Source organism: Thunnus albacares, chromosome 23, assembly GCF_914725855.1.
Source record: "Thunnus albacares chromosome 23, fThuAlb1.1, whole genome shotgun sequence".
Taxonomy (NCBI): Eukaryota; Metazoa; Chordata; class Actinopteri; order Scombriformes; family Scombridae; genus Thunnus; species Thunnus albacares.
The window spans coordinates 22,896,464-22,922,710 of record NC_058128.1 but is presented as its reverse complement, the minus strand read 5'-3'; the positions used below and the strand labels follow the sequence as shown (position 1 = coordinate 22,922,710).

Here is a 26,247-nt window from a genome sequence, read left to right as displayed (position 1 = left end):
CCTTCACGTCCCCCCCGAACCTCTCCTCCCTCTCAATGGTTTTAATTGGCTATTCAGAGCTTGGCACAGCAGGGCGCGCAATCGATCGGAGCCCATCAAACCCAACAGCAGCCGGCCCTTCACAAATCTACATGATGTTTTCAAAGCTCTGCTGAGGAGAGAGAGCGAGAGAGAGACAACACTGACAAACATCTGGGGGGTCTGCTTTGTCAGGTAGAGTGGCTGATGGAGAGTTCAATCACCATGACTTTTTATTTTTTTTTATTTATTTTTTTTTATCACTGCCAGGACGGCACAGCACGCAGCTGAGCGCGTCCCTTTGTGTGTCAGCATGCGTGTTTGTGAGTGACTTTCCCGCGTGTGTGCGCGTTTGCATGCATCTGTGCATGAACGTGTCACGTTAGTGAAAAGGAGTAATTAAACTGAGCTTTAGAAGAGGCTGACAGCCCAGCGACGGCTCTGTCATAACAGCCAATCACAGCCCGGTGATAGAAAGAGAGAAAGAGTGAGGGGGGGGGGTAGAAGGAGGGAGAGTAAGGAGAGAGCGACAGAAATACTTTAGGAAGCCCAAAAATCCTTGAGTGTGAAGGAGGAATAATGACAAGATGAAAGCAGCTGTCAAAGAGTGCCCATCTCTGCAGTTTGGGCCCGGGCCGCCCCCTCTCCCCAACACAGCTCCCATTTGTTTGGCAGAAGGGCTTTAGTTTAGTTGTCAAGCAGACACCAAAAAAAAAAAAAAAGACGTAAATGAGGGGCTGCACCTCCACAAAGGCACATGGAAACACACGCCACTGCACAATGTTGTTTTCAATTCCTCTCGGACAGACTTTGGTATGTGAAGTAGCATACGCTCGATTGTCCCTGGATAAACCAAGGTTGAAGCAATGGCTCACTCCAAAATAAAAATCTGATCATTATATTCGATCAAATCCCAACTGAAGCTCACACCACTGAGCGCACTGTAGTTAGCACCTGTATTTCTATCTCACACAAAGTATTGAAGGAAATGGAAACTCTTTACATCTCTTACACATTTTCTGAATGAAAGACTGCGCTGTGCTACTTGAAGTCCAATATTTACCTCTCTATTCCATGATTTTTTTCTTTACAAATACAGAGAAATGTCATAGGTTAGGAAATAAAGTACAGAAATAATCAAGAAAACATTACATTTTTGGACCCAGAGTGCAATTTTATTGGCCGCAAAACCTTGGATTAGTTGAAAGTACTGACAAATGTAAATATTAGAAGACCAAAACCATGACAACCACACTACACACTTCTCTGCACTTCCATTAGAGCAGTTACCCAACCAAAACCCCAAACTTCTGTGTCTGACCCCTGACCATAAAAATCTAAAGTAAACAGAAGAGGAGTTAAATCTAAAAAAAAAAATTAAAACTGCCTCATCCTATTTCATCAGACCATTACTTAATAACTTTTGAATTCCTATGACTGTACTAAACACGATTAGATAAAAATGTTTTCACTAGATGTTTATCTGATAGTGCTGTGGCTAAATTTAAGGAAGTGATTCCATCAGTATTGAATTCACTGCCATGTCTCAATACTACAGAGGACTCTTGTGTTAACTTTAGTCCCTCCCAAATTGACAATCTTGTTCATAGTGCCGCAGGGTCTCTGTGAATGACACTCGACTCCATCACCCCTTTAAAAAAGAAGATACTAAAAAATAAGAGGTTAGCTCCATGGTATAACTCCCAAACCTGCAAATTAAAGCAAACATCACAAAAATTTGAAAGGATTTGGCATTCCACCAAACTAGAAGAATCTCAATCAGTCTGGCAAGATAGTCTTAAAACATATAGGAAGGCCCTCTGTAATACCAGAGCCGCCAATTACTCATCATGAATAGAGGAGAATAAAAACAGCCCTAGGTTTCTTTTCAGCACTTTGGCCAGGCTGACAAAGAGTCATAACTCTATTGATCCATGTATTCCAATGGCTCTCAGTAGTAATGACTTCATGAGCTTCTTTAATGATAAAATGATAACTATTAGAGATAAAAATTCACCACCTCCTGCCCTTAACAGGCACCGATTTATCCACAAACACAGGAACCTTAGAAACAGCTGTAAAACCTGATATACAAAACCTGTCTCATAGACCCCATGTCAACTAGGCTGCATAAGGAAATCTTACTCTTAGGTAGCTCTTCTTTGCTAGATATGATCAATCTGTCTTTAGTAACAGGCTATGTACCACAGTCCTTTAAAGTATCTGTAATTAAACCTCTTCTTAAGAAGCCTACTCTTGATTCAGGCATTTTAACCAACTATAGACCTGTATCTAACCTTCCCTTTCTCTCCAAGATCCTTGAGAAAGCAGTCACCAATCAGTTGTGTGACTCTATAATAATAGAAATAATAGTTTATTGAAGGATTTTCAGTCAGGATTTAGAGTCCACCATAGCACAGAGACAGCACTGGTGAAAGTTACAAATGATCTCTTAATTGCATCGGACAAAGGACTTCTCTCCGTACTTGTCTTGTTAGATCTTAGAACTGCATTTGACACCATTGACCATCATATCTTATTACAGAGACTGGAACATTTAATTGGCATTAAAGGAATGGCAGTAAGCTGGTTTAAGTCCTATTTATCAGATCGATTTCAGTTTGTACACGTTAATGATGAATCCTCCATGCACACAAAAGTTAGACACGGAGTTCCACAAGGTTCTGTGTTTGGACCAATACTATTCACCTTATATATGCTTCCTTTAGGCCATATCATTAGGAAACACTCCATAAATGTTGATTGTTATGCAAATGATGGCCAATTAACCAATCAGTTAACTAAGCTCCAAGCATGCCTTAAGGACATAAAGACCTGGATGACCTGGTACTAAACTCAGAAAAAACTGAAGTTATTGTACTTGGCCTTAAACACATTATCTAATGATATAGCTACTCTAGATGGCACCACTGTAAGGATGTGAAAAGTGTCCTGAGATAACCTCTGTTGTGATTTGACGATATATAAATAAAGTTGACTTGACTACCTAATGTTCAGCTTTCATGCAGTGCCTAACATACTTCACTTGTAATTTTAGTGATTAAAGAGTCTCTGAGATATCCACTGAGATTGCCACTCCAACACTGAAAAACTGGACAAAATGTTTCCAACTGCATAAAAAAAATACACAAATACTGATTTAGACCAGCTTTCTTCTGTCATCTGTGAATTAGCATTTTAGGCTAACACAAACACACACAAAAAATCTTCTTTGTGCTGTGTATGTCAGATGCCTGAAGCTGCTTCACAGTAAAAGCCTTCCAGCTTTTGAGAGGAAGGGGGTAAAGAGGCATTACTGGAAGGTTTTTACTGTAAAGCGGCACAATGTGTGCACAATGTGTTTGTGTGACTTTTGGCAAAATGTTTTGAGTTATCCTGAATTCATTGTTCAGTAAGCTGGTCTTAATCTATTTGTACATAATTTTGTTGATGGTTCAGAACAGAATATAAGTGCATACTGGATATATCACATATTTTATTATAGGGTGTTAATAAGTTCAGGCTGATTTTTGACCATGTGGTGGCAGTAGAACAGGCTGAAAGCACAACATTGACACATTATCCCCTTATATATCCTTGATTTTATGGCTAACATGTTAGCAAACATTTACACATCCAACAGAGACAAAGCAATATTAGCATTCATTTGGAGTCGCGTTTGCGTCTATCTAATGAATGTAAGTTTAATATTCACTTTCATTTTAGCTCTGTTTTTGTCTCCACCAACTCCAGAGTAAAATATCTGGCTGCTAAATGCTCTATCTATTTCCTAACTGGACTGTCTGTGCTGTTTGGTGAAACCGGGATACTCCAAAAACCCGATCAAAACTAGGACACTAGTGAACATGTAAATGAACTCAATGAGTCACCCTATTCACATTTGATCCGTTGTTAATATAAAAATATCAATAGTGCAGCCATAAGAATGAGCTGGAATTCATTTGGATTTATCACACTCGGTCTGTTCATTTCCAGGGTCTTCACTGACAGCATGTACAATCCTTGTTTTATTGCATCTCACACCGCCTCACAAAATGCGAGAAATTTCTCAGACAACACATATTTTCTCTGCAGCCTTAATGACGACTGTGATAGTTTCTGGAAGAAAAGCTCACCAGGAAAGAAGCCAAGTAGCTGCTTGGGAGCGGCATCTACCTGGAGACTAGCTTGTTGTTTCAGCCTTTGAAGACTGGAGTAGAGTGTGAAGTGATAGATGAAAAGTGGACCAACGTGAGCCTGCCTGCATAGCAAAAAAAAAATGCATATATGAAAAGTGAATGAAGTAAGGTCAGGAAGGAGTTTCCAGTTTAGTCTTTGAGCTGTAAAAATCTGTGATATTTCTTTTTCACTCCACATCAGGTCATGGCTATTTTCTCTGAGATGGCACGCTTTGCATCTAACAGTACGACTGTTTCTATCTTCGTCTGCAGATATAATTAAAGAAATGTAATAATTCAAAGGGAATCTTCCAAAGACGGCAAAGAAAAGAAAGGCAGGGAAAGCTGCTTGCGATGAGATCATCAGCTAAAAGCCTAAAATGCAAACATCAAAAATAAGTAAGGGAAAAAGATATGTGTGTGTGTGTGTGTGTGTGTGTGTGTGTGTGTGTGTGTGTGAGCCTGAGGAAAACAGACAGTGAGGCAACAAGGCAATGACAGAGAGGGAACAAGGCACTCATAAATTTTTGAACAAATAAACACTATCTGTGTCTCCTCAGAAATTCTGCAACGTGAGCAGTTTTTCACCCATGAAGTTTGACGGCCAACTGTAAACTGAGAGAAATAAATCACTGGAGAAATATAAAACTCCACCAGCTGGACACACACACACACACACACACATTCATGTATCCATCACTTCAGAGGACATTACACTGACTTACATTCATTTCCTGGAGACTCATCCTAACCTTTAACCATACCTACCACATGCCAAACCCTAACCTTAATATAACCATTAACTTACCTTAACTTTAAACCAAGTCTTCACCCTAAAATGATTTACATTAAGAGACTTACTTTATGTCCCCATAAGGACACACACACACACACACACACACACACACACACACACACTTACTTAGCAAAATTACATTTCAATTTCATGATGATTTTTTTGATAGTTTCCCCTTGAAAAAAAAGCTGCAAAATGACAAGGTGTGAATACCAACTAGCTGAACGTCACATAGTGGAATCTGTTTATTGTAGGAATTCTCTGTTCCAGCCACCCGCTGTCAATATAAATATAATAAAAAAAAATAACAAAAAGAGAAAGAAATCACTATTCAACAACACAGTCTCTTATTGTGCACGTTCACAAAGAACAAATCAATCACAAAAAGACAATTTCTCCATCAAATAAGAATTCATTTGTTGCTTCTGTGACAAAAGAGAGAGAAGAAAAGAGGACAGGATGTGGGTGGAAGTGTGTATGGAAGTGTGCGTGTGGAAGGGGTGGGGGGGGGGTGTTGCATCTAAACATTCGGGGCGACATTCCCCACACAACACACGGGCTGCTCTTTGTCGTCCCGCCATCTTTTGTCTTTGAATTCAAAAGGCTGCTTTTAAGCAACAAATAGTTTTAATTTTTGCCTGTGAGTGAATCAGTCGGGCGGACTGCTGCCTCGTGTTCTGCCGCATCAAAAAAAAAAAAAAAAAACCCAAAAACAAACACAAAATAAAATAAAAAAAAAAAAAACAAAGTCAGCAAGTGAGCGAGAGGGGAGAGGAAAGATATGAGGAAAACATGGGACAGCGCTGGCTGAAAGCGAGGTTGCAGTTGGGAGTGGAAACAGCTGGACTTCAGACTTTCCTTCTGTCCCTTCATCCCTTTATTCCTCTCTGGTTCTCTTTCAATCCCTTCACACTCAGTGTCTTTGCTCTTTTGTAAAAACGCCTGCACCCCAGATCTGTCTGTCTGTCTTGTGTGTGTGTGTGTGTGTGTGTGTGTGTGTGTGTGTGTGTGTGTGTGCGTGTGTGTGTATAATGTGGATTGAGCAATGAGCAGCCTGCAGGTATGTACATGATCCTGTTGGTCATAATGTGTGTATGCATATGATTGTGTGTGTGTGTGTCTACATGTAATAAAGGCTATCTGTGTGTGTGTGTCTGTGTGTGTGTGTGTGTGTGTGTGTGTGTGTGTGTGTGTGTGTGTGGACTCCCACCGCCGCCACAGGAAATCTTCCGGAGTTCGGCCACCATTGTTCCGACGCTGCGATGGGTGGTCTGCTCTTTGAAGAGGAAAATCCCTGCTCTGCCCAAAGCTCTGGCATGTACAGGGGGATTACTGCCCATTGTGTGTGCATGTGTGTGCATGTGTGTGCGCGCTCATATATGTGTGTGTTTGTGCGCATGCAGAAACAAAAAAGCCAGAAATTTCCTGCCTGCCAAGACAAAGTTAATTCCTACGTGTGTGTGTGTGTGTGTGTGTGTGCGCATAGATACCAAAAACTAGTAGCCAAAACGTCCTGGCAAATAACTTAATACCAAAGTATGTGTATGTGTTTGTCTAGAAAGTCTATGAGTGTGTGTGTGCAGTTGCAGAAAATAGTAGCCAAATATTATCTGCCAACCCGAAAATGATTAAATTAATACCAGTGTGTGTGTCAGTATGAGTGACTGCATGTGTGCAGGAGGTAGAAGCCAAAACTTTCAGCTAAAATTAAATTGATGGAAAAGTCCAGTTTATTGCAACGTGGATCCTGTTTGTGTCGGCCGGCATGATTTTTTGAGTTGTTAAAAAAAAAGAGAGAGAAAAAGGATAAAAGAGGTGATTTTTTTTTTTTTGTTCAGCAAAGTCATCAGACCACACCTGGAGCTTTGTTCCATCAACACAGCTGTGTGTTAGGTGACATTACCGAGGGTTGTTTTTTTTTTTTAAATTGATGCTCGTCTCTCACTTTGGGGATGCACATATTGTTCCTGCTGCTGTGTGATGGCTACAGGTCTTTAATCAGCTTAAAGGAAAGAATCCTACGTGCAAACAGCTGTAAGCAACAGAACCTCAGAAGGCCTGCTGATGTTTGGGCAAAACCCGGAATAACATCCAGTGACATGAGGAGACATTATTAGTGACCCTCGTTGATCTAACCTCTCTCTTTCCTGCTTTAACCGCATTAAAAGTTGTATTTTCATGGATATTTCAATCTCTAATAGACGTATTACACATAAAAAGGTGTTTGTGATTTTGGAGAGGTCTGTTTGTGTGCCTCTGCAGACTATAGAAATGTAAATTGTGTGTTTTGGCCTCACTTTAATGTTTATGGAGCGATATCGGTGCTGAAATGTGGAGAAAAGTCTGAGGTTTAGATGTTGTCCTGTGTGCAGAGGAATGTGTGGCTGTATTATTCATCATGGAGCAGCTTTGTAGCTTCCTCTTATTTGACAACAGATTTGTTTTGGTGGTGTGAGAACTTGAGCCTGACAGTGTGAGAGTGGGCAACCCTGCTCGTGTTCTCGCTCTATTGTCACTCCATGATATTAAAACATAAACCTTCAATGAGCTCTATTAACCGAGCGAAGCTCAAATTATAACTTGAACGTTCGTGTGCCGTCATCTACGTGTCTGTGAAGATCTGTGTGAACCTCTACGTGGACGTACAGCCTAAAAATACGTGAGGGCACATCTGTATACACTGACACCTGATGTAGTATAAACAGTGTGTCTCCGCTGCAGTGGAGGAAAGAAGTACCGAGACTCTTTACGCAAGTAAGAGCAGCTATACCACAATGTCAAAACAACAGAAAACTTCATCACAAGTACAAGTCCTGCATTTAAGATCCTAAATATTATCAGCAACATGTATTTAAAGTATTAAAAGTAAAAGTATTGGTGTTTCAGTCTTGTTCATACATTTATTTAAGTACAATTAATACTGATGCATCAATGTGTGAGCAGCATTTTACTGCTGTGGCTGGTTCAAGATGGAACTAGTTTGAACTACATTACAAGGGTGACAATATAAATCTGAGGAGTTGTGAGATGATAATTTGGGGGGAGAGAAGAAGAAACATAGTTCTGCCACCTAAATTTGAATTCATTTTTCAGGCTTTGTGAAATATTGAATAGTTTTACCTATTTGGGCCTCAAAATAGTTATTTATTTGAAACCATGTGATAAGTTTAAAGGGAAAATGTCTCCTTTGATTGAAGTGGAGCCACAATTAAACACTGATTATTTGTAAGGAGTCAAAAGCCAAAAAGTCTGAGAACTATTGGTTTAATCTTCAACAACGCAGTATTATTTATACGCTACTTTATAAGTCTTGGAATGGAACTTTAAAAAGACCTCAGACGTGGCGAGAGACACCGCAGACAAGTTTAGCTAACCTGGGCTTTTATTTAAAGCCTGTTTGATCATGTGACTGCTTCATTATAGCGATGGAAGGACGACCAGAATAAGACCAAAGTTGTGTTGAACTAAAATTATCCTTACGAAACTCTATGTGTGTGTGTGTGTGTGTGTGTCTGAGAGTGATGCATGTTAAAGCCAACACACAGTTTATGTATGTCATCTTCATGTATAGAACATAGTGAGATTACAGCTGAATAGTGCAGCCTGAGCCGGCCTTTATCTGTGCACGCATAAACAGAAATGCAATAATTCAAAGAGAAGCTTCAAAAGCAACGGCACTGATGTTCAAAGACAGACAAGCTAAAGACTCAGCTCGGATCAGTCGTAATTCCTTTACAGTGTGCGTGTGTGTGCGTGTGTGCGTGTGTGTGTGTGTCAGAGACAGAGGGGGACGACTGGGATGTCACATGAAAGAGAGAAAGAGAAGAGAGGAGAGGTGAGTAAGAGATAGACATGCAACAAGGTGGATGATGGAGGAAGAGAAGCAGCGAGACTTTGCGCCTTCCCACCTCAAGCTTAAACTTAATACTCACTCGTTTCATTTAACTCACCACCCACACACACACCGCTGCGTCTCATCGTACACACAAACACGTACGCACACACACACACAATCGCACGAGCAGACGCAAAACAAAGGCAGCCAGCAATTATGAGACGGCGTACACAAACACCACCTACTGAGCCACGCATCCAAAACACACATTTTATCTGAGTACAGCAGCACCTCCTAACACTTCACAATGTCCTCACTGAGCATAATGCATTACACACACACACACACACACACACGCACAGAAAGCGGTGACAAAGACAGATACAGCGCATCATCAAGCGGCCTCGTAGGTGGTCTCTCTCTTCGCTTTCTCTTTTCCTACACTCCATCTCTGTCTCTTTCATCCTGTCTGCTCCACTTCCACATTCAGTGTGACGACGTCGCCTCCAGGATAATGTGGTTGAAGATTAAGCTGCAACTTTCAGAGCCAGCGAAGTGGGCTTCTGATGAATGCTGATGAATTAAACCGATGGCCACTCGCCATCTGTCCCGTGTCTGTTTTTCAAAACCCAATTCCTACCGACGCCACGTTTAGCTGATGTTAAACTACAACCCTCGTACACGGCGTTATTCTACAGAATGTAGCTTTATGTTCGTGTCGTAAATTATCACACAGTACCGCAGCTGTGAGTTTTGTTCCGAGTTGATATGCTCAAGGGTATTCTGACATCCAGGGTTCAAGTATTTAAGCATGTGGAGGTTGTAGACGGTGATGTCACAAGTTTGGAGCTTCACCAGGAACTCTCATCTCTGTTGTCCGAGAGTCTTTGAACGCACCGACGTAGGAGGTTTTTCACACTGCCACATGATGACGGTAAAACAATCAATTCAGAATGAATTCTCGATTCAGAATCTATTGTTGATTCATTGAACAGTAAAGGGGGCACTGTACTGAGGCTCTTATTCCAGCTCACTGCCAAACCTGCCAAGACTCGTGTCCTTTGTCCACTGGACTACAGAAAGTGTGTGAGAGGTTCTGTCAGATTCAGAATTGTAGAGATAAGAATCATGATTCTTATGTCAAATATTTCTGTGAGTAACCTGAATGATCTCTTATGTTGTGACCTGAATTACATCTTCTCACTGATCAGGTTTGGACATCATTGTTTGGCCAAATTGCATTTTTCACTGTTCTGGTGTAAAAAACAGTCATTGAGTCATTGTTGATGCACATTATGTAGATAGGTACTGTAGTAAAATGATGCTTATTGTTTTGTGTTTGTCGTCCTTGTTGGATGTGTTAACATACTAGCTTGACCAATCATGATTCACAGTACTGCTATTATTGTCCTGACTGGGAATTACACTACATATTGTTGTATTTTGTTAAGTTACTGTAATGTAAAGCAAGACTCACTGGTTACTTTCTTAAAGGAGCACTCCACTGAATTGACACAAGGAGATCAGTTTGCTAGTCGTAGTTAGTTGTAGAATGTCTTCTATGGCTCAAGTCTGAGAAAATAGCCATGATGATGTCATCAGAGCTATTTTTGAGTTGGGCTTGGAGACTACACATTTATAACAGAGCCAGTGTTACAAACTGGAGGCATGGAGTGTGAAAGACATGGGTGCACTAAAGAAAAGATGTTATTGGTGGTATTATGGGTAATGTAGGAGCCAGTATTTTTGGGGTTTAGCCAATACTAGGGAGTAAAAGTCAGCATAACTTGGCCTCTGCTCCTCCAATTTTGGTCATTCTTTTTCTAATCTGCATCTCTTACAAGTTCCCCAACTTTAACTTCAACTCCGCTGCTCTGTCGCTCCACATCTGGATATTTGCATTTTCATGAGCAGCAGATAAAAGTTGGTGCTATCTTGCTCTGGTTTCGTTCTATTTGCAGTCTTTGAGTCAGTGAGGCTGCAGACTCTGTTGCCGTGCCGGTGGCTAAACGTTGGGATGGTAAAGTGTTTGATGCCTACAGCTGTACACAAGAATGACTGATGCACATCTGACTCCCCTCTGCTCTTTGTTGTCACCTTCTAACAGCTTGGCCTTGGTCTGTTAGCTGTTGGCAGATCCAGCAACAGTTTACATACAGTGAATTACACGCACTGACGCTGACCCAGAAAACAAATCGGAGACAGAGAGAGAAAGAAAGGGGGGAAAATTATGAGAAAGACATCCATCATTTCATAAGCGATATCCACAGAGGCTTTACACTCTTCCAAATGTTTTCTGAACTGGGGGAGGAGGGGAGAACTTGTTTGAAATAAAAAAGTGGAGATGTTTCTGAGACCATTTTTACATCCCGTTTTCACTTGCTCTTGCGCACACACACACACACACACACACACACACACAAACACACACACACACACACACACACACACACACGCAAGGAACACAGTCTTTCAAGTGTGCAAATAGGAGACACAAAAGCAGTGAGGGACAGATGGGAAACGGTTAGCTTAAATTTACAGTCACTTGAAATTCTGTCGAGTTTCCCAATGTTAAAAACCTTAAAGGAGTGTCAAACCTCCTCGTTATTCTCTCCTCCTGCAGCACTCACTGCTGGGTAAACAAGAAAAAGAGGAGGGGTGAGGGGGGAGGTGGGGGGGGGGTAGAAAAAAAGATAGGAAGGAAAGTTGAGAGAGGATGAGAATGAGAATAAGGAGAAATTGAGGCTTGGGGAAAGAAGGACAGACAAGTAAGAGGAAGGAGAATAAAGAAAGGATGAGCCGAGGAGGTAGGAAAGAAAAGTGGCGAGTGAAGGAAATGAGGAAATAAGGAGGCAGTGTGTGAGAGCGGGAGAGAAGGAGGAGAGAAGGAGAGCAGGCCAGAAAAAGACAGCAGTCATGAAAGTTTAATGCCCTCGCTGTTACCGAGTAAAAGGAGAAAGCTGGGAGGAGAACGAGGGGAAGCTGAGGAGGTGAAGAGGAGGTCCGAAGGGGATGTGGGGTGGGGGGGTGGGGGGGGTTGAAACACCTGACAGAGGATGGAGGTGGTGGGGTAGAAATCATACACACATGGTGCAGAGCCAGACACTCTCTCCCTCTCCCGGGTGAAGAAAAAACACACACTCCCATTTAAAGTGCCTACATGGCAATCGCATCATGGTCGTCACTTATCTATTATTCAACAGTAAAGGGGAATAGAGTATAGCAGGCGCTAAATAAAGAGTTGTAGCAGAGATGGTAAAGGCTGTGAACCTCACAAACCCAGAGAGCTGTGGTTTATTAAGAGATCACTGAGAAAAACACCCAAATACCACCATGAAACATGGGATTACTTTAGTCCCAACAGTCTCTCTGATCAGAAGAGCTACTTCCTCATATGACAAAACACACTTTAAGCTGCACTGATTCATGTTTTGATATATTTTAATATTAACACAGGAGCTTTTTAGCCTCTATTAGCTCTTTGATTTGTTTACTCAGTTGACAAACTTCACTCTCATCAACCTCTTTTTTTAGCCCTGTTAGTGAGTACACTAACTGTCCAGAACAACAAGTCCTACAAATTAAATGACCACATAGGCTGTTTGTACCTGCACTCCAGAATGGCTCAATTGGAGCATAATATGCCGCTTTCCAAAACCTTTACAAATCACTGTTGAAAAATAATGATGTTTTACGATGTGACAGTGCTGTGGTTAAGGTCTGGTTAGGTTTAGGCACAAAACTACTTGGTTAGGGTTAGAGAAAGATCATGGTTTGGGTTAAAATGATCACTTGAAATGTGGTTACTGATTGCTTAAAGTTAGGCAATGTTTGGCGTCATGGCAACAGTAAATGTCCTGACTTGTGGTTGGAAACAGGAAGCGAACAGTGGTCACCTTTTGCCTCACTATCTAGCCATCCACCCAACCCGCCTCCTCCTATCCACCTAACCTTATATAGACATCAACTGAACTGCATCACATCTCTGGGTCATAATTACTACGGCCACTAGATGGTGTCTGTCACTCAAACATAACTATAGGTCATTTTACAGGTCAGTTTTTCTTGGGAGGACAGGCTCGTCCAGAAGCAAACAGCAGGCGTACAATGTTAGCAACTAGCTGGTGAACATAGTGGAGCATTAAGCAGCTAAAGAGGCAGATGTTTTTTGTCAAAAGTTGGTGGAAACCAAAACAGAGCTAAAAGAAGAGTAACAAACACCAAATGAATGCTAATGTTGCTCTGTGTCTGCTGGATGTGGAATAGACAACTGTTAACTAGCATGTTCACCTTAGTGACTTGCTAATATTGTTTTCAGCTTCTCGTGGAGCTCCTCTGCCTTCACGTGGTCAAAGAAAATCAATCAATCAATGTGTCCTGATGGCAATTTAGTTATTAAGATTGTGTCTACATTAAGCCGTCTAAATTCTAAAACGCCATTTTGGAGCAAAAACGACATATCCACAGCAGAAGTTTCAGCTTGTTTCTGCAAATAGCTCCATCCAAATTAAAATACCAAAACAGGTCATTCTCCTCCTACTGGGCATGTGTTCATGACAGATGAACAAGTCAGCCACAAAAGACCAGAGAAGAAGAAACGGTATACTATTTCCATTTCCGCAGTGGCTTCCTGACAATTATTTTACTGCAAGCAGATTACACCAGTTTCAGCAGAGACAGGTGGTAGATAGCTGTCAAAGTAGAAAATGAAGAGAACAACACTCCCATGAAGCCGTCCGCCATTGTTATGATTGTCACTGTGTTTCTTCTTCTTCCTCTTCCAATTAAATGCCACGCTGCTGCCATCGTTTTGTCATTATTTCTCTTCATTCATGTTGACTGCTGAATGGAGGGGGAAAGGGAAACATCACAGACATCAGCGTCCATTTTGACCAATGAAGATAAGTTTGATAAGGTGGAGAAAGTGTGCGAAACTTCGCAAAAATAGAGCCAGGGAGAGCGTTTTTTCAAACAAGCGACATGTCACTTAGCCTGTTCGCTGACGCAAGGAGAAAGTTAGGACATCTTCATTAGGCAAAACTGAAACAATCCGACGCTCACTCATTCACATCACATGAAGTTAGGAAGAGAAGCAGCCACTGAACTGAACCCAGACAGAGGGAGAGACAGACGGAAGACGAGCGAGAGAACAAAGCCTTTAAGAATTAAAGCTGCTCCTCTCTTGACCCCGAGTTGACTCAGAAGCACAAGATCCATATTTAAACACAACATTCACTGCAGTATATTCCCACTCCGCTCTGCCAGCTCACGCCATCACATGGCATGAATAAAGACGCCACTCAAGTCTACAGTGAGGACGACGCACACAAACAAACACGCAAACACTAACAGAAGCGTTGCCTCGGCTTACGAAATCCACATGGATGCTTGCTGGCATGTTCGTGCTCGCAGCGCAAGTGTGTGCTGAAAGCCTGATCAAAGAGGCCATTATTGGAGACAATTGGACTCAAGTGCTGCTGCTCACGAGCTCGAGCTCTGCCTCTCGCCCTCACTAACCCTCCCCCCCCCCCCTCCCTTCCTCTTTCTGAGTCTCTCTCCTCTGTATCTCCTCTCACCTGTCCCGCGCAATCAGCCTCCATCCCCAGCAATCCGGCGCTCGCTTCTTGCCCGAGCACCGGCTTTTCACCGACGCCTAGGCTCGTCTTTTTTAAGCTATCACGGCTCTTCAGGCTACACAATGAGCTCGTCAGAAAATGAGCGTTCACCATACATACACGCGTGAACTGAGAGTGAATAAACAGGTGGGTGAATTCAGAGGTTTATCTGTAAAGATTCTGAGGCAGATAACCAACAACAGAAACAGGAAAACATTGTCCAGTGTGTTTGCCAGTGTTTTTACGATGTATTGGTGCCAAAAGTTGGATGAACATTCCTATGGAAGCCCAGCATTCATGTTAAATAAGGTTTTGACCTTTTCAAGAGGCTTCACAGTGGTGGGTATCAGGCTATGCCATCATAAATCTAGTGGGCCCCATGACAGGTGACACCATTCTCTAGCCCTGATCCAACCTACCATCGAGCTGACTTTCAATCCTACGCTCACCCAAGCAAAGAGCAGATACTCGGAGGCTTAACCCGGCATTATGTCAAGATTGTATCTGCTAGGGTAAACAGCTGTGGCTCACTTGTGAGGCTGTATCAACATAATGCCATGGACCGCTCAGTGGTCCAGTCATCATCCCTACATATTTAGCTCCACTAGTCTTAGAAGTATCAGGAAAGCTATATCAAACTTTATAAACCTTTATCTGAACAAGCACACTTTTAAAAACACCCTTGAATCCTACTCTCACCCAAACAATAATCTGTAATCTTCATATCTACATTGTATGTGCTCAGGCTAAAGTACAGTGGCTGACCCAACTAGCTTGATAACACCTCTTCATCTGAATGCCATGGCCTGCTCTGTTGTTCAAACACCATCACTGTATACTTGGTTCCACTAGTCTTACCAATAGCCACTAATGAGCAACCCCTCTGGTATGAGAATCTTTTCTTGAACTAGTATTATGGTATTACATATGGAGTTATGTAATTTACCTTTGATTTCACGCGGTCATTGGTTTCCATTCATTTCCATATAGTATGCAAATCAATTAGCTGACTTATGAAACTTGCTAGAGGCATGTAATCATTAACATCAAGTGTGCACTTATTTTTTCAGCGTTTACTCTACCTTGTAATGTGCTGTACATTTAAGTCGGCGAGATCGGTTACAGTTGTGCTCTTTTATCTGTTCTAATCTAATCAAACTGAGGGCTATTGGTTTGCTGCTCCAGTCACAACCAATCTCACTAGGTTGGAACTAGTCACATATCCGTATCACTTTCAACGTGATACAAGTCTGAACAGAATGCTGTCAGATTAACTTCAAGGCTGCAGCAGCACGAGGTGAAAACATTCAGAGAAAGAGAAATTCATGTTTTGTTTCACCTTCTGTCACTGTAATAAATAAGTATCAGTATCTCAATCACTACCTTTTATGCACAAAATCAGATTAATAAACTAGGAAACACTGTGAAAGGGCAAACTTTAAGGCATTGAGGGGCTCAATCTTCTCATTTCAGATCAGTCTATAACAACTATTTTCCCCTTGTGGTGCGACCAGGGCAGAAGATATTAAAAAAAACACCTTCATCCAACCATAGTAATAATCTGACCAGCATGCCCTCTCTGTATTTTCCATTTTCATTCATACCAACTGTTGAATAAATGAATATCCAGCACATGAGCAAAAGGAATTAAACCAGAGTCCCATCTTAACATTTTCTTATTCAATGTTTGTGCATGTGGGACTTTATAAAGCAGCAGAATTCACTCTGTAATTACAATAAATGATGGAATTGTGAAATGTGATGTGAAAATGTGTCCGTGGATTAACTGAGAGAAGCAGGGATGGAAGCAGGGATCCCTTGATGGTTATTAATTAAAGATTCAGCAGAAAAATCCATCATTGATGCAGCCTGTGAATGAACAAAAAACAGTCTTCCTCCTCGCTATCATATCGCTATCTATCTGTTTAAACTCATCTCACGTACTAGGTGCTAAATATCATGTGAGCATCGCATCTCTCCGTAAATGTCCTGTCATGTCTGAATAAAACTGTAAGGAGCATTAACATAAAAGTCAATTGAATAAGTGTGAATTAGAAAGGCATCGCTTTAACACCTTGATGACGCCAGAAATTCCATATCTGAAGAGGACTTCTGAGTGTCAGCATCCAGTGGCAGCAAGTGAAGTGAGGTTGGATTCACAATGACTAGCTATCCTGTTACCTCTCCAGTCTCTAAGTCTGTATGTGTTAACGGGGGGGTAAACAGAATGGTTATCTGCGATGGAAAGGTTACATGATTGGCAGTAAATGGGCTAAGACATGCAAAAGTGCAGGTTCAGTCCCCTATATGCACAGAATTATACTACTACAAAGAGTGGGAAGAGAGCTCTAACTCTAAACATACAAGTTATAACCCTGAACTGACCTTCAACTCTGATCTTATTCAATGGTTTCATGTATTTTTTTCAGGTTTCATATGTTAATCTTCTTGATGCTGGTTATTTAGCTTTTTTTCTCATATGTCACTGACAAAACTTAAGCAAGAAAATGACATCTGTACAACAACCAACAAGAACATCCAGTGTGCACAGAGCTGGTCCACTGTTTTCTTCTTCACTGACTGGGACTGTTCAGACACGGTTAACATTTAGAACAGGAAAATGATGCAATCTGAGCTAAATGATTCTTAGGAAACAGAAGATTTGGAATCAATTCAAAGTGGGAGATGTTTCTGAATTCCTGATTCAACTCCTGATTATTTTTAATATTGATTAAGTACAAAATGTCTGACACAATTTCCCAGATTCCAAGGAAACATTTTTTAATGGCCTGTTTTGTCTGACCAACAGTTCAGTTTGCCAGAAAAACAGCAAATACACACATTTTTCAAAGCTGAAATCAGGGTTTGATACTGTTGCTTGATAAAGGATTATTAAATTTGTTGTTGACGATTAATTTCAAATCAATTGACTAATTGATCAGTCATCTAATGATCTCAGCACTACGTTGCATCAGTAAAAACTTTACTGAGGAAAATTACTGACAAGATTGTAGCTGTCTTTAATTGATGATGTCCTAACTACAAAGTTCAAGAATTGAATAAAGACCAAAGATGCAAGATGGACACACACACACACACAGTCCTCAAACAGTGATTGACAACTGGACCTACATGCATCACCATGACAACTATGGGCAGAAGTTTGGCATCTGTCTCTAAAGTGACTGAGCTGTGAGTTTGCTCAGGTAAGGCAGACTTCATCTGGGGAAAGGCACTCTCCTCTCCTCTCCTCTCCTCTCCTCTCCAGTCCTTTCAAACCTCCCCCCCCCCCTCCTCCACCCCTTTCCCTGTCATCTCCTCATTTTTTTAACTCCTCTTCCTTCCTTTCTCCCTGCGTGAATATCATCTCCAACCTCCTCAGTCTTCCCCTTTTCTCTCCTCCTCTTTTCCCCTTCTCCTGCAGCGCTCACCATCCCTGACAAAGCCTTGAGCGTCTGCCAGCGGCCCCAGAGAGCCGGCTGACTTCCTGCTAAAAATAAGAGCTGAGAGAAGAATCGCAGAGAGCTGCCACCGAGCTAGAGAGAGAGAGGAGCTGAAATGGGAGAGAGGTTTGGAGAATGTGGAATAAGAGAAAAAGGGGAAATCAGAATGGAGAGAAAGAAGGTAAAAGGAGTGGAAAAAGATAGAGAGAAGTGAGCAGATTTTAGAAGCACAAACTCTACAGAAGAGTATGAGCAAAAGAGGAAGATATAGATAGAAAGACTGAGAAGAGACTCCACCAGAGGAAGGATGAAAGAGCGGAAAATTTGGGGAGCAGATGGTGTTACCTGACCGAGGCTCAGTTTGCACAGAGACTCCTCCGAATGAATACGCTAAACCTGATCTCCTTGTAAATCTGCTCTGCACACACTAAACAGCAGGAGTTACATTCATCTACAGAATGAGACGGTGTGTGTGTGTGTGTGTGTGTGTGTGTGTGTGTGTGTGTGTGTGTGTGACAGAGAGGGGGAATGAAAGAGAGAGAAAGAATAGGGGCCAGATTATAAATATTTATACAAGCAGACGAGAGGAAGAGGAAAAGATGGCAGGGTTGCAAGGGAGGAGGAAATAACGGCGGAGGAGAGGAGGAAGGGATGGAGAGAGGAGAGACTGACTTCAGAGGCAGCAGCAGGCGCGTTTGGCTCGGTTTATCTTTTCTTTCCCGTCTCTCCCGTTGCCTCTTTCGCTGCTGGAGTGCAGGCTAGCGGATTTGCAGCTCGCGCTCCCTGCAGCTCGCGTTTGTGTGTGCGTGTGTGTGTGTGTGAGTGAGAGAGAGAGAGAGAGAAAGAGAGGAAGGGAAGGACAACAAGTTCTCCCCTTATCTCCCCCACTCTCTGCTCCCCTCCCTCAGTGAAAGAGAACACACAAAGGCCCGTGCACCCGCTAACAGGCTTATGCCATTCCCGGGGAGGTTTGTGCCGGTGTTGATGATGCCGATGACAATGACGACGATGGCAACGATAGCAAAAAACTAGAGCTCGCTCTGCTCGCTCGAACTGTTGTAGATTCACCAAATCAACAGTTCTTTCTGTCGCTCGGCTCCGCACGAGGTCACTTCATTCCAGTTTCAAACAGATATCACGTAGCGATGATAAGACTTACACTTGCTCCTGACTCAGTACAGAGATAAGATGCTTCCAGCGGAGGCTGGAGATGCAAAAAGTCAAAGAAGACAAGTATGAGCTCGGTAAAGCTCTCACACTTTTGTTTGACGGAAGGGAGTGACTTAAAAATGCATTGCAAAGAAATCTCTTCTCAACTCTTTATGGTTCTCAATGTAGAAATATTTTCATAAGACTAAATATCTGATGTGCTACTCTTTATTATTTATCTATATTAAAGTGATTCAACACTCTCAACGGACATGTGGACATGTCCATGCAGCTGTTTGTTTAGTATATTTCTATCAATTCTGCAATGAACCCACTAACACCATACATGTAAGACAAAAGAAAAATATACTGACAATAACAATTCCCCCAACACTCCAATCCCACCAACCCAGACAACTACAACAACACCAGAAATAATTACAAATAACATGCCCAGTCAATGCTCTGCAAGAAAAACAGATGCTAGTCCCATGCAAGTCGATAAAATCACCCGAATACAAAACAAGGTTCAAAAAAAGAAAGTAATTACGTAGTAGCCCCAAAATGATACAACAACATACTACAAAAGAAGGGAAAGAGAAACATAATAAAGAAAAAGACAATTACAAGAAATCCGTATATTTACTATGAATCAACTGAGCTTCTTTCATTATTAAGAATGTGATAAATATAAAGGAAATTTCATAGGTAATCCTGCAAGTAAGGTATTTCCAACTGCCTGTGGTACATGATTTTTAAAAAAAATCCATATTTGCCTAAATTTCCTTTCACTGCCACTCAGGACTGCAGACAGTCTTTCTAGGGGAAGAAGAAGTATTTCATTGTACTATATATTAACTGTTGGGGGCTCAGACTCAATCCATTTAAGTAATATATATTTCCTTGCCAGTAACAAAAGTTTCTCCAAAAGTTTAAATTCAGTTTTATTTAGGTTTAATGTCCCTTTATTAACATTAAGAAGAAGAAGGGATGGATGAGTATTTATATTCCGATGGAAGATTAAATTAATTTCCACGGAGATGCCGTCCCAAAAAGATTTAATTATAGGACAAGACCAAAAACAATGTATATAGGAGGCAGTGTGTAACTTACATTTTATGCACAATGGAGAGACTTGGGAATTTGAATTTGTTTAATATTGAAGATGTAAAGTGGAGCCTATTAAAAATCTTAAACTGTTTTTCACGTAGCCAATTACAGATAAATAAAGAATTAATTGAGTTTATGGCTTTAGTCCAATCATGCTCATTCAAATCAATTTCCAAGTCTCTTTTCCATGCTGATTTGCTCTTTTCAATAGTTTCTCTGGCAAGCACAGCATTTTATAACACTAAGAAAAAAGTGGTTACTCTTTCTTTTTTTTTAAAAGGAATTTTGCCATATTGTGCAAAGGAGGCATATTGCTTAAATCTGAAAATCTCAAATATGAAGAAAGGCAAAAAGTGAGAGGAAAATATTCCATATATAGTCCATACTACTACTACTACCATTAATAATAATAATAATAATAATAATAATAATAATAATAAGTAACAGGCTATGTACCACAGTCCTTTAAAGTATCTGTAATTAAACCTCTTCTTAAGAAGCCTACTCTTGATTCAGGTATTTTAGCCAACTTTAGACCTGTATCTAACCTTCCCTTTCTCTCTAAGATCCTTGAGAAAGCAGTCACCAATCAGTTCTATAATAATAGAAATAATAGTTTATTTGAGCACAGAGACAGCACTGGTGAAAGTTACAATTGACCTCCAAATTGAATCGGACAAAGTACTTCTCTCTGTAATCGTCTTGTCAGATTTTAGTGCTGCATTTGACACCATTGACCTTCACATCTTATTACAGAGACTGGAACATTTAATTTAAAGGAACTGCATTAAGCTGGTTTAAAACCTGTTTATCAGAACAACTTCAGTTTGTACACATTCATGATGAATCCTCCATGCACACAAAAGTTAGACACGGAGTTCCACAAGGTTCTATGCTTGGACCAATACTATTCACCTTGTATAGTAGAATTTAAAATCTTTCTCCTCACCTTCAAAGTTCTTAATGGTCAGGCACCATCATATCTTAAAGAGCTTATAGTACTGTCTTACCCCACTAGAACACTGTGCTCCCAGAATGCAGGCTTACTGGTGGTTTCTATAGTCTCTAAAAGTAGAATGGGAGGCAGAGTCTTCAGCTATCAGGCTCCTCTTCTGTGGAACCATCTTCCAGATTCGGTCTGGGATGCAGACACCCTCTCTACGTTTAAGAGCAGGCTTAAAACTTTCCTCTTTGATAAGGCTTATAGTAAGGGCTGACCAGGCTTGCCTTGGACCAGCCCCTAGTTATGCTGCTACAGGCCTTGACTGCCAGGAGACTTCCCATGATGCACTGAGCTCCTTTCTCCTCCTCCTCCTCCTCCTCCTCTCCATCTGTACGCATTCATGTACCATTAATGCATATTACTAACTTGGCATCTTAGTTTGGCACCCACTGCTATCACTATTATTATTAGTCATATTTCTATTATTATTGTTGTTATTGTTATTATTGTTGTTATTGTGCTTCTCTGTGTCTCTCTCTCAACTCTCCCCCTCCCTCTTTCTCTCTCAACCCAACCAGTCAAGGCAGATGGCCGCCCACCTAGAGCCCGGTTCTGCTCGAGGTTTCTTCCCATTAAAAGGGAGTTTTTCCTTGCCACCGTCGCCAGGTCCTGCTCACGGGGGAATCTTGGGTCTCTACAAATTACAGTCCAGACGTGCTCTACGTGAAAAGTGTCCTGAGATAACTTGTGTTGTGATTTAGACAATTGAGGTGAATTGAGCTGAAATAACATTAAACTATTTTCTTGTAATAAATCATTAATAATCCTAATGTCTTTATTGCACCACTGATTCAACATGGTGCTCTCTATACCTGGTAAAAATTCGGCATTTCCTCAGCTGGACAGGTTTGACAAAAACAAATCTTACACCTCCTATTTTTTTAAATTTTTGCCATCATCAGCAGAGGGATTTCTGCATATTATCCACGAATAAAGCACACTTGGTCAGTAGAGCCGTCATGACAACTGAGCAAACTCCATATGCTGATGAAATCCAAGAGATGCAGCTGAGAGCTCTGGAAAACTAATAGACCTTTAGTTGAAGTGGCTGTAATCAATATTTCTGTATTAACAATGGATCACATGACTACTTGTATGTGAAATGGTTGGCTCATAGTGATGAACCTGCACAGAGTTATCCCCAACTCTGCAGTTAACCCCAGATCTATGGGGCGTCTATGTACAAGCGTTTTAGCGTCTTTCGGCTTATTGTTTTGGCTTACTCTCTAAAGCTAGCACACTAGCTGCCCAGCACCAAACAGCAAACAGACATCAACTAGCTGGCTCTTTAGCTGTTAAAAAGCCAGATATTTCCCTCAGGAGTTGGTATAGAGACCAAAACCTTTAAAGTTAAAATCCATAGGTTTGCAGTCCTGACTGATTTGATGACACCTCATAATCAAATTACACCAGCACTGCCTATTGTTTTCTGCATTAAGTTAAATGTTTGTACACACACTGTGGACCTTGATGCATCAGCTATGGAGCCTCACAGTAGTTCAGACAGGCACCGAAGTCTGTTATAGTCACATGCTCCACACAACCTCCAAACATGTATGCCCAAGTCCTGCTTCTATCAATAGGTGGTCTATATTAACAATTGGTGCTCATTCAGTCTGCCTACAACAACGCTGAGTTCTGCCTTCGCTGCTACACTGCTGCCTGCTTCAGAATTTAACTCCCTCTGATTGGTTCTGAATTTTTAGTGTTTCTTTTTAATGTGTTCATGATCATTAAATGTTGTGTATCTCAGGCTCTACTGAGGGGTTTGTGAGCTCAGGGACAGTCTGTGTTGAGCTTGCGCAGATTTGTTCCGGAGCATCACATGAGCAGAGCCACAGAGCCAAAATAAAATGCTAAAAAAGTTACAATAAATTATTAAAATCTTGATGTGAGTGTCCTGTCTGAGTTTGTTTTCATGTAGGAATGGCAGACTCTGACTGTAAACTACTAGGTGATGGCTACTGCCAAAAAAAAGCTATAAATAGTATCAAAAATAGGCTTTCACAGGATGTCCTAGAGGTTAAGTTGGCAACAAAACATCCCCAACATGCATTTGGCTGGGATCTGTTATCTCTCTACTGTCACCTATCTAATAAGGCCATAATATGTCCAGAAAGGATACTAAAAAGGAGTCTGATGAAATGAAATTCAGAATAAGGACCATCTACTCTGTCCTGAGAGTGAACTTTACCGCCTGGTTTGTGTCAGTGGTTTGTTCCTCCTGTTTCTGTCTGCTGTCAGTGTTCAACTACACAGATATGAACCTGCAGTCTCTGTCAGTAACACAAACCAGACTCACACAACACTTAAAGGACCATACTGCCGGTTTTGCATGTTGACCACAAATCACACATAGATTTCCTTCACGTTACTGTTTCCCAAAGCACAGTGTGGGTTTCAAAGCTGAATTCATTTTCTTCTTTGGTTTCAGTTGATTTCTGTACCGTATGAAAATTAACATGCAGAGTCTTCCCGTCCATCACAATGAACGTTCTGTCAGCTTTTGTTGTGGAAGTTATCGCTGTGTGGTAGCGCAGTTGTGCGCAGAGAACATTTTTAAAAAACTCGTGGTGTGTTCAAGGAAAATCCTCTAAGATTGGAGGATCACCACAAAGCGCTGCATTCAGGAGCTCTGTTGTCAAAAATTGAACACAGAAGCCAAACAATAAGCAGACTGGGGAATTTTACATTTAAGAAAATTGCTGTTCAAACCCGACTCAAATCTCTGATGTTCTCGGAGCATCCTTGAACTCACCAACAAGCATGAAAGGATTCATCTATTCTGGAAGAGACAAACTTATTTTTAATGGCTTACAGTATGCTTGGAATATTGTCAGCAATAAATGGGGGATATTTTTAATTTGCAGTGACATGCAAAACACTGGTCCTTTAAATTGCAGTGAAAAGTATTTTTTTTTTAAAAGTGAGCCTGCTGTAGCCCTGAGATTCTGAAAACTTCAAAGAATCCTTCCTTTTTCAAAGTTTTCTTTAAAAAAAACTTTGAGCAAAGCACCCAGAGTGAGTAAATTTACCCTTGTACTGAACCCAGCCTTATTAATAGATCGTTACAAGGAGACCTAGATACAGAAAACAGGCCTGTGACCTGTTCTGCATCCACAGCCGCAACTTTCAGAGATGCTGACCTAGCCAGTCGTTGAACTTCTTGACCTCAGAGGGCAGCCCCAGCTCGGTGAAGTCCCCAGCGTGGATGAACACATCCCCGTACGGCATCTGGATGGCGTCAGTGCGGGAGTGAGTGTCTGAGATGCACACGAAGCGGGTGTAGCCCGGTGGCTTGGGCGCGTCGTGGGGCATCGGGTCCACCCTGAACCGAGGGAAAAAGAACAAAAGACAATAAAGTTTTAAGGAGAGAGGAAGAGGAAAAAGGGGGTCACTGCGGCTGGTGGTGCGCTTAAACAATACAAGATGAAGAGACACAGCGCTGTATGCAAAGTCTCTGTGGTAAGAGGCTGACAATGAAAGAAGTTTGAATTAGTATCCAGCAGAAAATCATCCCCACAGACTGAGGCGAGGAGGAAGAAACAAGAGACATAGCGGGAACCGAGAGCGAGAGGCCACAATAAAAGCACGGAGCAGAGAGAGACAGAGAGAGAAATGTGCAGAGATAGAGAAAGAATAAAGCGCAGATAAAGAAAAAGAGCAGAGTCCTGTGGGATTTCCAGTGAGCGTGCTCATCCACGGGGTCTCCAGGGGGAAGAGGGGAGCTGGTGAATAACCGTGGCCCACTTTAGTGAGCTCTCCTCCAGGTACGATAACACCCAGTCCTGCCTCCTCCTCTTCCTCTTCTTCTTCCTCCTCCTCCTCCTCCTCCTCCTCCTCCTCCTCCTCCTGTGCACCCCAGCACCACAAGAGACAAGGGGAAGCGGGAAAGCAGATACACATGCATGTAGGACAGCCGGAAAGAAGTGTGAGTCACAAAGTAATAAAATACAGAGAGAGGTTCACTACTGAGTGTACGGAAATGTAAGAGAATGAATCAACACAGTCTCACATCAAAATGTGTAACAGCTACGTTGGTCCGCAGCACAAAACATGTTAGTTTCACAATAAAATTATGAAAAAGTAAAGATGTTGATTTATTTTAGATATAACTTTATTTCTCAGAATCAAAGGAGAAAGAATTTAAACTGATGGCTTTAACATGAATCTATCATATTGTTAAGTTATTAAGGACACTTTTGTGTTTTTGTGTTGAGAAATGTTAAAGATATCATTAAAAGAAAATCTTAACACAGTGACAGTGTGGAAAATACTTTTGGGCGGATTCTCCTGTCAGCCAATCACAAAGCTTCAAATTCTAGATTTCAAATTCAGTTCATCCATGAGACGCTCTGAAAATCTACCTTCAAACAGTTACATAAAATAACAAATAACATAACAGCTCAGATAACTACACGACGCAAAGACAATGATTCATTAGCAGCATCCATAGCAACCACCATAGCAACGATAGAAAGCCTGAAAAGATCTTTGTAATAACTGGCAAACTAAATATCATACGTTCACTGCATGAAGATTATGAAAATAAAATGCACATTTATTGCTGTGAATGTTTTTTAAATGCATTTCTGAACTATCTTAAAATACTGCACTTCCACTGAGAATTAAAAGAATGATAAGTGAGAACAGTGTTTGTGTTAAAGAGGGAAACTCAGAGCAGCAGAATAGTGAGTGTGACATGTACAGATAGAATTAGTGTTGTGCAAATTGTGCTGAAAGACAACATGTTAATATGAAGGAAGTGTTTGCTTCTACAGCAAATTAAAACAGGAGCAGATGAGAAAACAAAAAAGGTTTCTTCTTAAAATATGACAAAATATGCTTATAACACAGAGGAGATTAGGAGTAAAGGCATGTCTCCTACATACGGCTGTGTAAAATAAAGGCAGATGAATTAAATAAAAGCCATCTGAGCTGTTATGTGAGAATTCCTGGTGTTAATCTCACTGGTTTGAGAAAAACTTCCACAGCAGAAAGAAAAAGTCATGGGCACCAAGGAGGTCAGGAGTTCCCAGACGCTCTTCGAATTCAAGGACTTTTGAGGAGAAACAGTCTCACATTGTAATGTTTTGGCTA

At 41.3% G+C, this 26,247-nt stretch overlaps 1 protein-coding gene across 3 annotated transcripts in view; it reads right to left on the bottom strand.

Moving 5' to 3' along the window:
- Positions 1-26,247, bottom strand: part of mpped1 (metallophosphoesterase domain containing 1) — a 92,788-nt gene that overhangs the window by 52,658 nt on the left and 13,883 nt on the right. For 2 of the 3 annotated variants that reach the window (XM_044343784.1, XM_044343783.1), the window contains one exon: positions 24,294-24,475. In XM_044343784.1, coding sequence (XP_044199719.1) covers positions 24,294-24,475 — 182 coding nt within the window. Of the gene's footprint in view, positions 1-4,154; positions 4,449-24,293; positions 24,476-26,247 lie in introns of those variants that run through there. The other variant, XM_044343785.1, reaches the window with a different exon arrangement.